The following is a 15,255-nucleotide window of genomic DNA, read 5'->3' as shown; positions in this document are numbered from 1 at the left end:
TGTCTTCCTCTCAAAGGTTTTTCTGTGGGCAACAAAGAAATAAAGTAAGAATTCTCACGCATGGCATTTTCTGACTTGCATATTCAAAATTATATGTATATAATGTCTGCAACTCTCTGTAGATTCATTTGCTTCTACAATTAATACTTTTTATATTTAATCATAATACAAATAAAGAAACATATGCTACTGAATTGATAAATTAATTCCAATAGGAAAGAGAACAATTATATTGCAAACATACAATTAGTTTAAAATAATTACATCTTAAAATTTTACAATACTACTAGCCCCCTCCGCTAGTACAGCGGTATGTCTCCGGATTTACAATGCTAAAATCAGTGGTTAGATTCCCCTCGGTGGGCTCAGCAGATAGCCCGAGGTGGCTTTGCTGTAAGAAAACACACAATACTACTAAGTATGTAATCAACTATAAATTTCTTACTCATTTGCAGAACTGGACAGAAAAGTAATGATTCAACTTACATAAGAATTTTAAATTCTTAAATAATTTTCTTTTAGAAAGTTAGTTCTTTATCATTCTTATTTTTCTCAAAACTTTCAGAAATTTCTAACGTGAAATACAAATGGATATAGAGACCAATCTTGTAAAATCTTGCTGTTTTATTATGTCAATAATTTCCATGAATGTACAGAATCAATCAAATTAATATAAAAAGGATTCTCTCTTGTCTGCTATATTAATTCAGTAATTTGTTTTCACTGTATCTTGGAGAAACTTAGTTAAGAATTCTACCATAACCAAATTCAAAATATAAGTTGTGTCAAGTAAATTTTTGGATTAGATGCCAAAGTCTTATGAGGCTTCTAATAATTTCAATCATTCACTTGTAGAGAGCTTTTGTCACTACTTCCTAGATCATTATTCTCAGCATGTGTAGGTGATTGGTAGAAAGGTGTATATGCTTCGCCATTGATGCTAGACCTGAATCAAGAATGAAAATAACAAAGGGAACTTAAAGGAAATAATACACAAAGTAATCCTTACAAAACAAGTGTAAAATCAAGAGTCAGCACATCACAGAATAAAACCACAGTTGTTACTGAAAGTTTAACTTCTCTAAGGAGACTTAAATATCATGTATCATAAATCATATCTCCAGTAAACAGTGGTATCCTAGGACATTGTGTTTGATACCCTATTATTCAATGTAAAAGGTTTCACATTTTTTGTACAAATACAGTAGGTTTAATATAGTATGTCAGTCCAGAGAACCACTAAGTTCCTCTCACCACAGTTGCTTACTGAACTGGATCATTCAACAATGATGACAAAAGCACATTTTCATGGGAAAGATTCTTGTAAAATGAAACACACTAAATAAAAATAGACAGTGGTGTTTTCCATGGAAAAAGGTCTCTTGATACCTTAAGGTCACATCTTTTATTTTGTACTAAGTATGACCATCAGTCATAGTCATAAGTTTTATAGTCATAAGAATGGCAATATTTTTTACATGTTTAATTCCATGTTTTCTTTTTATCAAACAAATTTTAACAGATTGAATGATGTTTTTGTTTGTTTGTTGTTGAGCACAAAAATCACACATGGAACTGTTTCTTCTGTGCCCACCAGGAGTATCAAAATGCTTGCCACTAAGAAGTTTGAATAACTTAATGATAGTCATTGGATACACTTGTTTTTAAACTTTTATTATTGTTAGATTTAAATAGAGGTTGTTTCACTCTGTTTAACTTCTTTCTAGTCTCTTTCTTGAATCTGAACTCAAATGAGATTTAAGAATTCATATATTCCATTCATAATACATTTTTGTTGGGCTTCCAGTTAATCTGCAAACTTACTCTATTATCTCAGAGGAGATTAATACACCTGACAATACCACACATGTATAATAAACAACATTTTACATTTGTTTCAGTCATTAATATATGCATTATCATTTGGTGCAACATCAATTATTCACATTTCATTTTTCTTAACATCTCATTTAGAAAACTACTCAAACATGTAAGAAAATAATGAAACACCTAGGAATGATGACATTTACTAGCTTTAACAATTCATAATCGACAGCATTTGTTTAATTAGAAACACTTACTTTAAACTCATCAGCTCAGGACTGAACATTTTCTTTAGATTTTGCCAGCACTTGGGGTAGCTTACGTCCAATTTCTGTGAAGTCTTACTAGCCCAATCACTCACAGTGATACTTAGACACGACTCGAACATAAATGCCTGAAAATATTCCAAAATAATGCCATAAAATGCAAAATATATCATGATATCCTATTACTCAGATACAAAAGGGCATTTCTTTTTTTTTACTGATACTTACTGAAATTTCACAAATATGTAATTTACAGTCACTTCTGGTTTTTGTGACACAAAGACATTGTAATTGCGATACACAATCTCAGACATATGTTGATACTGTTATTTACTGTATTAGTAATAAAATAATTCAACAAACCAAACATTACAAGCTTTGACTGTGTACATTGTTACAGTGACTACAGATCTTGAGTATCATGTTGATTGTTTCACTAGTATAAATACAGACACTGGTAAAATCATTCACCTTCATTAACACTGCTTCACTGAATACAGGTTTTGGCTAACAATAGATTTTGTTACAATAATACGAAAAATACCAATGACAACCATCATTACAATGGTACAATCATTCACCCACATGAACACTTGAAATAATACAACCACTAACCACCCACACTAACTGTTTCAATGATAAAGTTGCTCACTAACCACAAACAGGGTTACAGTAATGCAATCACTAAGTAGCCACAGACGTCATTAGAGTAATGCAAACACTATACAACCACTAATCAGCCATAGACATTATTATGGTAGTGCAACCTCTAACCAGCCACAGTAATAAAACCACTACACAGACACTGTGCAACATACGATTTTACAGCAATAGAATCATTCACTAACCATAAACAGGGTTATAGTAATAGAACCCTTCACCAACCACAGATAGTATTCAATTTCACTACTAACCAGATGTTACTGTAATACAGCCATTCATGAACCACAGACATTGTTACAGTCATATAACTACACACTAATCACAGAAATTATTACTGTAATACAATCACTAACCAACCATTGTTACAGAAATACAACCACTGACAAGTACGATACATCTTTCCATCGACCATAGGCATCTTTATAGTACCTACCATCACTATATTAGCATAACTACTTCCCAACCACAGATGTAGCTACAGGTATACAAATATTTTACAAACCCAGGCCCCCCCCACTAGTACAGCGGTATGTCTCCGGATTTACAACGCTAAAATCAGAGGTTCGATTCCCCTCGGTGGGCTGAGCAGATAGCCCTTTGTGGCTTTGCTATATGAAAAAAAACACACACAATACAGACACTATTACAGTTATATAATTATTTATGAATTACAAATACTGCTACAACCCTCCAGTGGCTCAGCGGTATATCTGCGGACTTACAACGCTAAAAACCGGGTTTCGATACCCGTGGTGGGTAGAGCACAGATAGCCCATTTAGTAGCTTTGTGCTTAGTTCAAAACAACAATAATACTGCTACAGTGATATATACACTTATCATCAATAGTTATGATATGATCATTCACAAAGATTGGATATCATTACATTAACCACAGCTGTGTTTTAAACGCACTACTCTTTCACCCAATCACAAACTCACATTACTGAAGTTACAAACCAAATATTTACATGAATGTCGTTCATTGCCAACGTGTCCATCTTTGTAGCAATCATGGAAACGTAGCAATGACAATAGTCACAGCTTTCTAGTATGCACAAAAATATTTAAGAGAAAAATCTTTCCACCATTCACAGACATCTTTGTAGCGCCTACAGTCATTCATCAATTACAATACTGTGTTCATACCTGTGGCATCTCAGTATGAAAAGCAGCAAATAAGTAGTTTCTTGTCAATAGTACAAATGTCCTGCATCAATCAGCATGTTCGCTTTGTCAAATAGAACAGAGTACTTGTGAAGTATAAGCGTCGTCTGAGCCAAATAAAACACTACTTGCATTAACACAGTACTTTTTATATATTAAAAAAGAATGACTAAATGCTCCTTGCTTGGTTAATGAGCAAGCTACTGGACATGGATATTTTACTAACTCAAAGTAGTTGTGAAACTAACTACATTAATTATAACAGCATAATGAGCACTATTTTCTAAAGAATGTTATATTAAAATTATTTTAAAATGTAAATCAACAAATCAAGTAATAACAACAACCTTTGTGATAGAATTGCGTGTGTCAAGACTGCATTTTGGCATTTATTAACAGTTTGTAGGTAACGTAATGTTACGATAATTGATTGTTTGTGGAAGGGTAAGTAATAGTCCTTTCAAAAACAAAATATTCACACACTCTTTTTATACAAGTGTGTTCAGACTGGAGATTTAAAGCTTCTAAGATAAAGACATCCATTATGTTTAATTACATTAAAAATAAATGAATGTGTATCAAATTGGGACATCAGAACCATCGAGAAAGAGTACTTCAACAAGTCGTATCAAAGCGTGGTAAGCAAAGTATGGCGCTTTGTAATGAATGAGAATCTACAATCAAAAAAGGTCAGTGACAAAAACCACCAAAGTGCCCTAGACAATAGTATGCAATATATTCAAGAAAGATCTCCATCTGGAAAATACGCACCTAATGTCTATAAAAGTTGTTTTCACGAGGCGTATGTTCAACAATCGCATGTCTGAAATATATGGAAAAGCAATAAGTATTCATATATCTCAGAACGGCTGGTATAGGTATTAACACTTATTGATAAGAAGAGAACAACGTTTCGACCTTCCCAGGTCATCTTCAGGTTGTTATCTCCTTATCAATAAGTGTTTATACCCATAACAGCCGTTCTCAGGTACATTTTTATTTCAAGTGAGTTTCTCGTCACCAAGAATAAATATTCATGCTATTCCATACACAGACATGCCGGACAAGCCACTGCACAGGGTGCCAAGAGATTTTTGTGCAACCAAACTATTAAAACGAGTACTAGGAAACTGTTGACCTCCAACACAAAATGCAATATGAAAAGTCTACAGAGAGCAATGATTTACTTTGGATGTGACAGCCTTATAACGGACTCTTTTGCAATGGAAACTGTACTTAAGGGTTAATATCAAGGATGCATGGTGATCAGACAGAGCATGACAAGATGTGGCGAAATGGACTGGATCTGTTTGTTTGAGCCTCTGAAAACTTTTAATATAATGTACTCATCTTCTATAATATTCAATGATAGTTTGAACTTTTAAATTTCAAAACTTTCTAACTTTTCCCATTATGCGAGGCAAGCGTGAAGTATTTCTAAGATTAATATTGTATTCATGTAATAAATTACCATTGTTTCTTCTCCAACTTTTTCTGGTACCAGCTGTGCATTGGATGCTTTTTCAAAACAATTACTGTCTGGACCGTGAGGTGTCATTGTGTTATGTAATGTAGCTCCACCTGGTTGTAAAGCATCCTCCTATAAATAAATTATTTTAAAAAAATATATTTAAACCAAATAACTAGCTTATATTGTGATGACATGAGCGGGAACCTAATAATATTTAGAGAAACCTCTGGCTCCACCTTAATTTACTTACAACATCCAATATTTAACAATTAAAAACTGACTGATTCGCTTAAAATTAACTGATTAAAACTGTTGAACAAATTTATTTAACTAAATATTACACAAAAACACATATTTTCTAATAAACTAAAATGTACCTTACGAACATAGCTTGTAACCATAGCTCTTTTGTATCTTAAGCATAACCAAGTAAATAAAAACAGTGTTCACAGCCTACTAAGGAATAAATAGAAAATATGAAATGGCCTGAACGATCACAATGACTTATAGCTAAAAGATGGGAGGACAGTTAAATTCGGCGAGAAATTGCCATCGCTTGCAACACTATTTACCAATGAATAGGGTGAAAATGTAGCTCCAGTCATACTGAAAAACAGTAGCTCTGCAAGATCCGGATACTGTTGCTATAATTTTGGTTCAAGTGTGCCCCAATACCTTCAAATGTATTCCTCATAGCATAAGCCTCAGTGGCAGAACAGATAAACAGAAGCCACTTGTAGCAGTGAACATCACAACCTCCTGTGTTTTATGAAAATGGAATTTTTTTTACCAGCAATGAAGATGTTCACAATTTTCAAAACAAAAAGTGTAAGAACGTGAGTTTGACGACAGCTGGTTATGTGTGGAGGTACGATCATTACGTTTCAATACATCTTTTACTCTGAAATAACCACTTCTAGAAATGGACAATCACAGCTAATTATGTGTGGAAGTACGAACACTACGTCTCAATACATCCTCTTACGCTGTAGATACCACCTTGATAACTGGACAATTACAGCTGGTTGTATGTGGAAGGACGATGATCACAGCTGATTTATAGAGGGACAATTTCTTCTTCTAGATGCGTCCTCTGACAGTGTGAATACCACTTCGACAGCTGGACTCTCATAGCTGGTGGTATGTGAAGAGATCACTATCACAGATGGTGGTGTAAAAAGGGACGCCCACAACTTCTCGAGCAAGATCTTCTTTCTGTCTGTACCAATAACCAGCTTGTCAGTGACATGGCAGCATTTTAATGTAAAAAGGGGGCTCTTGTTCTTAAAATCTAAGTCACAAAACAACACGTTGTAGTTCAAAGTGCTCCATTCTCCTACGATTAGGCCAGTATCTTGATATGAATTCTATCGAGGTCGTATAATGCATGCTTTAACATTCCATGTGAAAGCGCCCCAAAAAACAAATAGCTAGGGACACCTTCATCTAAGTTATTTATTGGTTATCGCTTCAAATATTGTAAGCACAATGTGTAACAGTGTTGCTGTCTTATATATTTATTCCAAGCAGTAGCACCTGTACAAATTAATAGTAAACTTGCACCCTTTGATTCGTACTTGTTTATTTTATAAAACAGAATTGAAGTGGCTTTCTATTTACTTATGTGTAGACTGGGAAGATCATTTTGATTGCTTCTGAAATACGAATATATATATATATGTGTGTGTTATATATATATTATATGTCTTCGCGAAATTACCGCTAATAAAACAAGCCTAGTTGCATTGTATAGAGTATATAAGAGATTTCACTTTAAACATCAAACAATCTCGTTAAATAATTTGTCTTCTTTTATTTTAATCCAGTAAAGTAAACTATGTAACCAGTGTGTCAAATCGTTACAGAAGGTCACAGTTGTTAACTGCTTTTTTTGTTGTTGTTGTTGAGTTCGAATAAGTACAAAGACAGGCAATCAAAGCAGAAAATATATACCTTGGCTTCATAGGCACCGTAAATCAGGCCCATAAACTCACTCATGCAATTACCTGTAAAATAAAAAAAAAAAAAGACAATTAGGTGTAAAATCATTAGTTACAAAAAAAACAATCAAAACACGTAGGATGTTTTTGTAGAGAAATTCACATTTTTGGCTTTTTTCCAATTGTATTAATAATAAAATGAAATATACCTATTCAAGAAAAAAATATTTTTCTACCGAAAATATACTAAGTGGTTATCTCATTAGAGGTTCCTAATCTTGTGATTTCTTACACGGTTTTGTTAGTGAAAACAAAATTTTCACTTCTATCTCAATACAGCTGGTATGGGTATAAAAACTTTTACTAAAATAGAGAACAAGGTTTCGACCTTCTTAGGTCATCTTCAGGTCACTGTTAAATACTTCATCAAGTTTCAGTTACTAATAGCCGTATTTCCTACAACGAACGCGTACATCAGCTACATTGTTAAATCATATATACATCAAGATAGCCATGAAATGACCATATTCTCTCGGAGTACTCTAAACATCAACTATCACAAGTAAAACACAAAACCTGGCAAATGTCGTTCGAAGCAGAATATTACGCAACAACAGCTTTCTGCTACAGTTTAGTTCACTAAATGAGAGGTTTCACACGCTCAGGAAACATCCTTTTAATGTGTATGCATATACTTTGTTCTAACGTAAAGTGTCACAAAACCCCGTCCACTCACGGTGAAAATATGGTGGCCGAAAAGTATTTTCTGCAGTTGACCATCGTGGAGGAAATATAACAAAGTCAGCGATGGCTACTCCAGGTTTGGTCGAAGGACAAGTGAGAACAGTGAAAATAGAAGGATCCTACAAAAGAAAAGAAGGGGAAAAAATTAAAACATCCTTAATTTTACAGCATACAGAAACAAGAGCAATCAGAGAGATTGCATACTCTTGCCTCGCCGTTCATTATATTGGATAACGTAAATTTTCACCTTCAAAAATTCGGAAAACCCGTTTGAGATCCAGAATTATAAATGAACCGGATTTTGTTATTGTTGTAGTGTGATGACAAGTCTCAGCCTTAACATGCCCATGAAATGTGATACATATTCGTTCACACTTCGAAGAATTATTAACCGAAAATCATAAAAATGCCTTGTCCCCCCCCCATCATAAAAGAAAATGCTTCAAAGTGATCCAGAATTCGGATACGAATTTAGATCCCGTACAAATTTGTGTAGAGATGTTTCATACTGATTTTCTATTTGCTAACAAACTTTATGTTTGTCTACTTTACAGGCCTGCGATGGTTTTATTGGCTTGAAATGTTTACAAACTCTACAGTAATTCCTGTACGCTGAATCTGAAAATGATATCTATTTTTCTCCATCATGTACAGATTTTTCCCAAAGTGTCATATAGGTGAACCATTTTCGTTGAAATCGGGTCACATTTTGTTATGCTTAAAATGTTGACAACCACTGGTTATAGATTGCTGTAAATTACGAAAATAACATGCTCGATAAATTCAGACTTGAAATGTATTGTTTGTTTATTTTGAATTTCGCACAAAGATAGCCGTCCCTAATTTAGCAATGTAAGACTAGAGGTAAGGCAGCTAGTCATCACTATCCACCGCCAACTTTTGGGCTACTTTTTTACCAACGAATAGTGGGATTTTACATACCATTATAACGCCCCCACGGCTGAGAGGGCGAGCATGTTTGGCGCGACGGGGATGCGAACCCGCGACCCTCAGATGAAGAGTCGCACGCCTTAGCACGCTTGGCCATGCCGGTCCCCAGTTGAGATGGGGACCCAGTTCTTACATTCACATACTGACTATTTCCCTGAAGATATCAGTATCGACAGCAAAGAACAAGGGGAAATGTTTCATCAAGACAGAGAAATGGAGAGGAAGTACAGGGAAAGAGAACATCAGCATGATGGCTGACTATTGCTGATTAATGAAACAAGATGATCCAGATACAATACATAAAGAAAGACCAGAAAACGTAGTTTGAAAACTAAAATACTTAGATTTCACACAAACAAAATCAGGATGAACGAGGGTGCATATTTGTTTCACATCAATGTTTGTCTTTTTCCTTCAGTTTGTCTGCGGACTTATAACGCTAAAAACCGGGTTTCGATACCCATGATGGACAGAGCACATATAGCCCATTGTGTAGCTTTGTGCTTAATTGAAAACAATAACCTTCAGTTTGTTTGTATTTTTGTTAACAAACATAATAATTAAAAAAATGTCCATTGTGGTAAACGACATAATAATTTGATCTAAACAAGAGTTTTTTTCCTCCCCATCTGTAAAAAAAAAATAATAATCATAATGAATATGGTTTCGCAGGCCTGTGTAATATCTCAAGATACAAAAAATACACATGCACAAGGACCCGAGTGCAATCCCCTGGCAGAGAGAGTGTACGATACCGAAATAATTAAAAATACTGAATTACTGGTGGTGACATTTTCTTTTCTATTCAACCAATAAGCTTGCTAGATTCAATAAGCTAGCTTATTCCATTAACTTCATATCACGTAGTAAACGTAGTGCGATCTCGTAATTTTAACTAAACGTAATAGGAATTTTAACTGAATGTTTTATCCCACGTTACTCACGAGCTTACTGTATTGTAAACTTGTTTTAAAAATGAAAAATAGTTCATTTCACTATGTTATTCCATATAATGTACAGAGTGTAGCGTCATTATGTAAGCTTACTTACACCGTATGATTAAAATATATAATACTGATCAGCAAGAAGTTAGGCAATGACGAGAGTTTTAATACAAAATAATGGATAGTTTCAAAACTTATCATTTCACATCATGTACAGAATATCATGCTGTAACGATGTAAGCCTACTTACCGCGTGGTCAAAAGAAACAGTGTTGATCACCATGAAGTCTGACAAGTTATATTTGTAAGGAACATAGTTTCCATGCCAAGCAACCACGTCAAAGGGAGAGTGATGCTGTAAAAAATATATCAAAGTGAAATATAACATAAATACAACACCTGCTAAGGCACGCTAACGACAAACGTAGCAATTTTAACCATATGAAATAATAAATATCATATAATATCATTATATCTTTAAAGATAAAGAAAAGAATTTAACTTTAGTTAGCTTATGCAACGTTTTATTATAAAGTTAATCATATCAGATAAACTGAATGAATAAAATCGGATTACAAGACTCACGAAACATTATGGTATTTTGTATTTAAGACAAAGATATTAAGGTTATCTTCTGTCGTCCCCAGTTTTGAACTACTGATCAGTGGGAAGACTGCCACTCAACAGCACCATATCACCCTCCAGCCATGCTAAGGGATTGACTGTCACTCTTATAACGCAACCACAGGTTACAGTGCAAGGAATGTCCTTTTTGATGACGAGAAGCCTACTTGAAGTAAAAATATATCTCAGAACGGCTGGTATGGGTATTAACACTTTTACTGATAAGGAGAGAACAACGTTTCGACCTTCTACTGATAAGGAGAGAACAACGTTTCTTGAAGATGACCTAGGAAGGTCGAAACGTTGTTCTCTCCTTATCAGCAAAAGTGTTAATACCCATACCAGCCGTTCCGAGATATATTTTTAGTGCGAGGAATGATTAGCGGTGTCTAAACCATTTGTTCCCGTATAGACAACTCTGAAATCCATAGTTTTACCGCATGGCCAACCTGTGCTCCGGCACATATCAGAAAAAGCAACAAAAAATAGACAGATTTAAAGCACTATTATTATTCCAAGTTTAAAAATGTAGTTGGTCTATTGAAATAGGCTAAAGTATAACAATATATATTATGATACTGTTACACCAACACGATGTTTACTTTTCATTCTAGAGTGTGTTTACTGTTCATCCTAAACTATATTTAATATTTATCTTAGAGTGTGTTTTTGTTCATCTTAGTATGTGTTTCTTGTTCACCCTAAACTTTATTTATTAATGTATATATAATAATTCATTCTGGAAAGTATTTTTTGTTCATCCTAGGACAGTGATGGTGAACCTACGGCACCGGTGCACAAGGTAGCACGTGAAAACAAATTTGCTGGCACGAGGTATGCAATGCCGCCTCTTAATTCTTTAAACCGTAACGCTAATATATATATGTGTAATGATTATCATTTTTGCCAAATGCAGCAGCTAATGATTTTTCCAGTCCCGGAAGCAGTGAGAAATGTTCACAGGAGACGTCTCACGCCTTCTTGGTGCCAGCTTTGTGGTTGTGGGAACATGTGACATCGTATGACACGTTTTGAATACCTCGCAGACCCAAGTACACATCAGTACTTGAGTAAAAATAGAAGTAAACTGTTGGTATTGGCTTCATTTTGCTTATATTTTTCTTCTGTTAGTGAGTGAATACTGGATATTTAGAAATAATAACGGTAAATAAGCATTTATTTTTTCGCAGCAAATACATGAACTATATTGTTAAAATTATGTTATTTTGTGGGGCATGCTTATACAAAAAGGTGATAAAGTATTATGTATCTTATGTTCTGAATCAGTGGTGTGCAGTACTTAGTCTGTAAAGTAGCATTATGAAACTGTTCATAAACGGCTTTATGATAAGAGTGAGCAAGAACAGAAAGAACAGATTTCTCAAGAAGTTAACAACAACAACGTGCAGTCAAATGTTTTGATGATATTTGTTTCAGGTAGTTCCAACTTAGTTGCTGCTAGTTTTGAGATTTCAAAGATTATTGCCAACATCGGAAACACCATAGTGATGGGGAGTATAATCATGATTAGAATGTGATCCTTTCCTTTGTGAAGGTTTTCCAGAAAAAAAAGAAAATTATTCAGCGAATTGAGGAATTGTCACTGAGTAGAAACACAGTAAAAGATAGAATATTAAAGATGGAAATAAACATAGCAAAACAGCTAACAAAAGATATTGGTTAATGTAAATTCCTTTCCATTTGTCTTGATGAGAGCGCTGATGTTACATCATCAGCTAGGCTAGCCATTATTGCCTCATTTTGTAAGGGTGATGAAATCTGTGAAGAACTGGTTAACATGGTAACGTTACCTGAACATACCACAGGGGCTGAAATATGTGAGGCAATAGTAAACGAATTATCCAATCGACAGGTTGACTTTTCAAAAAGTTTCCATGACAACTGGTGATGCGCCTAGCATGATTGGTAAAGAAGCAGGTTTATAAATCTATTTGTAAAATATGTTGGACATCCACTGGTAGGCTTTAGTTGTATTATACTCGAGGAAGCTATGTGTGCAAGCTTGTTATAAGGAACTTAAAGAAGTGATGGAAATTGTAACCGAGTTAGCTAATTTTATTTCTGCGCATGCTTTGAACTAAAATATAATTTCATAATTTATTGAGTCGAGTCTCGCTGAGCAGGTATTTTGGTATTGATGTTAAATACCCAGGAGGGTCAGGTACATTAGACCTCTTCCTCCCTCCCGAACGTTGATAGCGTCTGTCTTTCAGGGATTTGTTTTATAATAGCTTTGGGCTAGAGTAAACGTATAACACTATACTCAGGCCCATTTCAGGGCCCAGTCCATGTATGCACGCACAAGAAAAGTTTTTTTTCCCTTTAGTTATTTCTTCCTCTTTTTTTATTTTAATACATTTTCTGTATTTTTTTCTTGTTTTTGATTTTCATTTTGATTTTTTTGTGTTTTTCATACATATATATTTCTTTTTTTTTTTTTTTGGTTTTCATTTAATATATATATATTTTTTGTATTTTTCTTCTTTTGTTGCTTTTCTCCATGGAGAAAATGCTACTACTAGTAGTAGTAACCATAAAGCCTGGCATGGCCTAGCGCGTAAGGCGTGCGAATCGTAATTCGCGGGTTCGCGCCTGCGTCGCGCTAAACATGCTCGCCCTCCCAGCCGTGGGGGTGTATAATGTGACGGTCAATCCCACTATTCGTTGGTAAAATAGTAGCCCAAGAGTTGGCGGTGGGTGGTGATGACTAGCTGCCTTCCCTCTAGTCTTACACTGCTAAATTAGGGACGGCTAGCAGAGATAGCCCTCGAGTAGCTTTGTGCGAAATTCCAAAAACAACAAACAACAAGTAACCATAAAATAAAAAAAAATAAAAAAATAAAGAATAAAAAAATAAAAATAATAATAATAATAATGAGAAAATTTAGGATCATTGAAAGAAAAACAAGGATTAACTGTCTAGTGCAATGATTTATTGAGTTTGTTTGTTTTTGAATTTCGCGCAAAGCTTCTCGAGGGCTATCTGCGCTAGCCGTCCCTAATTTAGCAGTGTAAGACTAGAGGGAAAGCAGCTAGTCATCACCACCCACCGCCAACTCTTCGGCTACTCTTTTACCAACGAATAGTGGAATGGACCATCACATTATAACGCCCCCACGGCTAAAAAGGCGAGCATGTTTGGTGCCACAGGGATGCGAACCCGCAACCCTCAGATTACGAGTCGCACGCCTTAACACGCTTGGCCATGCCGGGCCAAGTCCGTTATTATTGTTACTAATCATTAATTGTATTTATTGTGAATTACTATAGTTATTAATTATATGCTATTTCATTTAAAATAATTCATAATGATGTGTGTTTTCTTATAGCAAAACCATATGTGGCTGTCAACTGAGCCCACCGTTGGGAATCGAACCCCTGATTTGAGCGTTGTAAGTCCGTAGACTAACTGTACTAACGGAGGCCATGATAATCTCCTTTTAAAAATTACCACTAAAGAATGTTTTAGAAGATTGTCACCAATTTGGACACCCACTTTCAAAGGTTCACCATTCCTGGCCTAGACTGTACTTATTACTCATTCTAGAGTGTATTTATTATTCGTCCTAGAATGTGTTAATTGTTCATCTCAGACTGTTTTGCTAACGTTATTTTGCTCATTATATTTCTTACTGGCACACCAAACAGTAAACTTTTTAAAATTTTTCTGCTATTGACTTGTTTACGAATGAAGTTTAAAAAGTACGTGTTTTTTTTTTCCTGATTTCGTAAGATTATTGTTGGATAACAACCCATCAAAAATTTATACAGTATTCTCATAATTCTGACTCAGCAAAATTTCTCTACTGTAAAAACAATTTTTAAAAGTGTTCGTAAAAATGAATCAGTTATGATGAAAGAGTTACGCCTTGTTCTTATGAGCTACGAAACTAAAAATAAAATTGAACCTGGCAAGCAGCAAACAGACGTCCTTGAAACTTGTTTATCACTGTATAATTGCAAACCTCCCTATCTTCGAACCAAGCCACAGGGGTGAGAAAGCCACGTGGATTAGCCAATCCGTTGGCGCCTAAGAGGTTATGACATGTCATTTAATTAACTACTAGAATACATAATACAAATATTAATGATTTTAATTCAGAAGAAATTTTATTACAAAATAAATTTAACATAAAAATTAATCGCTCGAAACTACTGTTGTGAACAGGTGTGTAAGGTATTTTCAATCCAAACAGTAAAAGCAACAAAACAACAAAATTTCCTAATTGAAACCACGAGCCAGATTGAGAGTGGCCTGTCATGTCCCCTACCTCCTACCCGTCTACCCTAAGCCAAACAAAGAGATTTATTTTATTTCTATCACGTCCCAATGGTGTGTTTAATCTATGGCCCAGTTTATTTCAGTTTCACTTTCAGGTGAATGTTGTGGGGATAACATGCATCGGTGGGAGTATACAGGCATATCCCCGTTAATCCATATCTGAGTTATTTTCGAGATATATTTTTATAGTTTGTTTGTTTGTTTTGAATTTCGCGCAAAACTACTGAAGAGCTATTTGCGCTAGCCGTCCCTAATTTAGCAGTGTAAGACTAGAGGGAAGGCAGCTAGTCATCACCACCCACCGCCAACTCGTAGGTTGCTCTTTTACCAACGAATAGTGGGATTGACCGTCACATTATA

The 15,255-nt window shown here is 34.9% G+C and overlaps 1 protein-coding gene across 2 annotated transcripts in view; it reads right to left on the bottom strand.

Moving 5' to 3' along the window:
• Positions 1–330: 330 nt before the first annotated feature.
• Positions 331–15,255, bottom strand: part of hgo (homogentisate 1,2-dioxygenase) — a 39,597-nt gene continuing 24,672 nt past the window's right edge. The window contains exons 10-16 of one of the 2 annotated variants that reach the window (XM_076501652.1): positions 14,522–14,643; positions 10,219–10,323; positions 8,066–8,192; positions 7,343–7,395; positions 5,390–5,518; positions 2,082–2,218; positions 331–391 (exon numbers count right to left, since the gene is read on the bottom strand). In XM_076501652.1, the coding sequence (XP_076357767.1) occupies positions 346–391; positions 2,082–2,218; positions 5,390–5,518; positions 7,343–7,395; positions 8,066–8,192; positions 10,219–10,323; positions 14,522–14,643 (719 nt within the window). In that variant the 3' untranslated portion in view covers positions 331–345. Of the gene's footprint in view, positions 392–606; positions 947–2,081; positions 2,219–5,389; positions 5,519–7,342; positions 7,396–8,065; positions 8,193–10,218; positions 10,324–14,521; positions 14,644–15,255 lie in introns of those variants that run through there. The other variant, XM_076501651.1, reaches the window with a different exon arrangement.

This window comes from Tachypleus tridentatus, chromosome 5 (genome assembly GCF_004210375.1).
Source record: "Tachypleus tridentatus isolate NWPU-2018 chromosome 5, ASM421037v1, whole genome shotgun sequence".
Lineage (NCBI taxonomy): Eukaryota > Metazoa > Arthropoda > Merostomata > Xiphosura > Limulidae > Tachypleus > Tachypleus tridentatus.
This window is presented reverse-complemented; position numbering and strand designations above follow the sequence as displayed.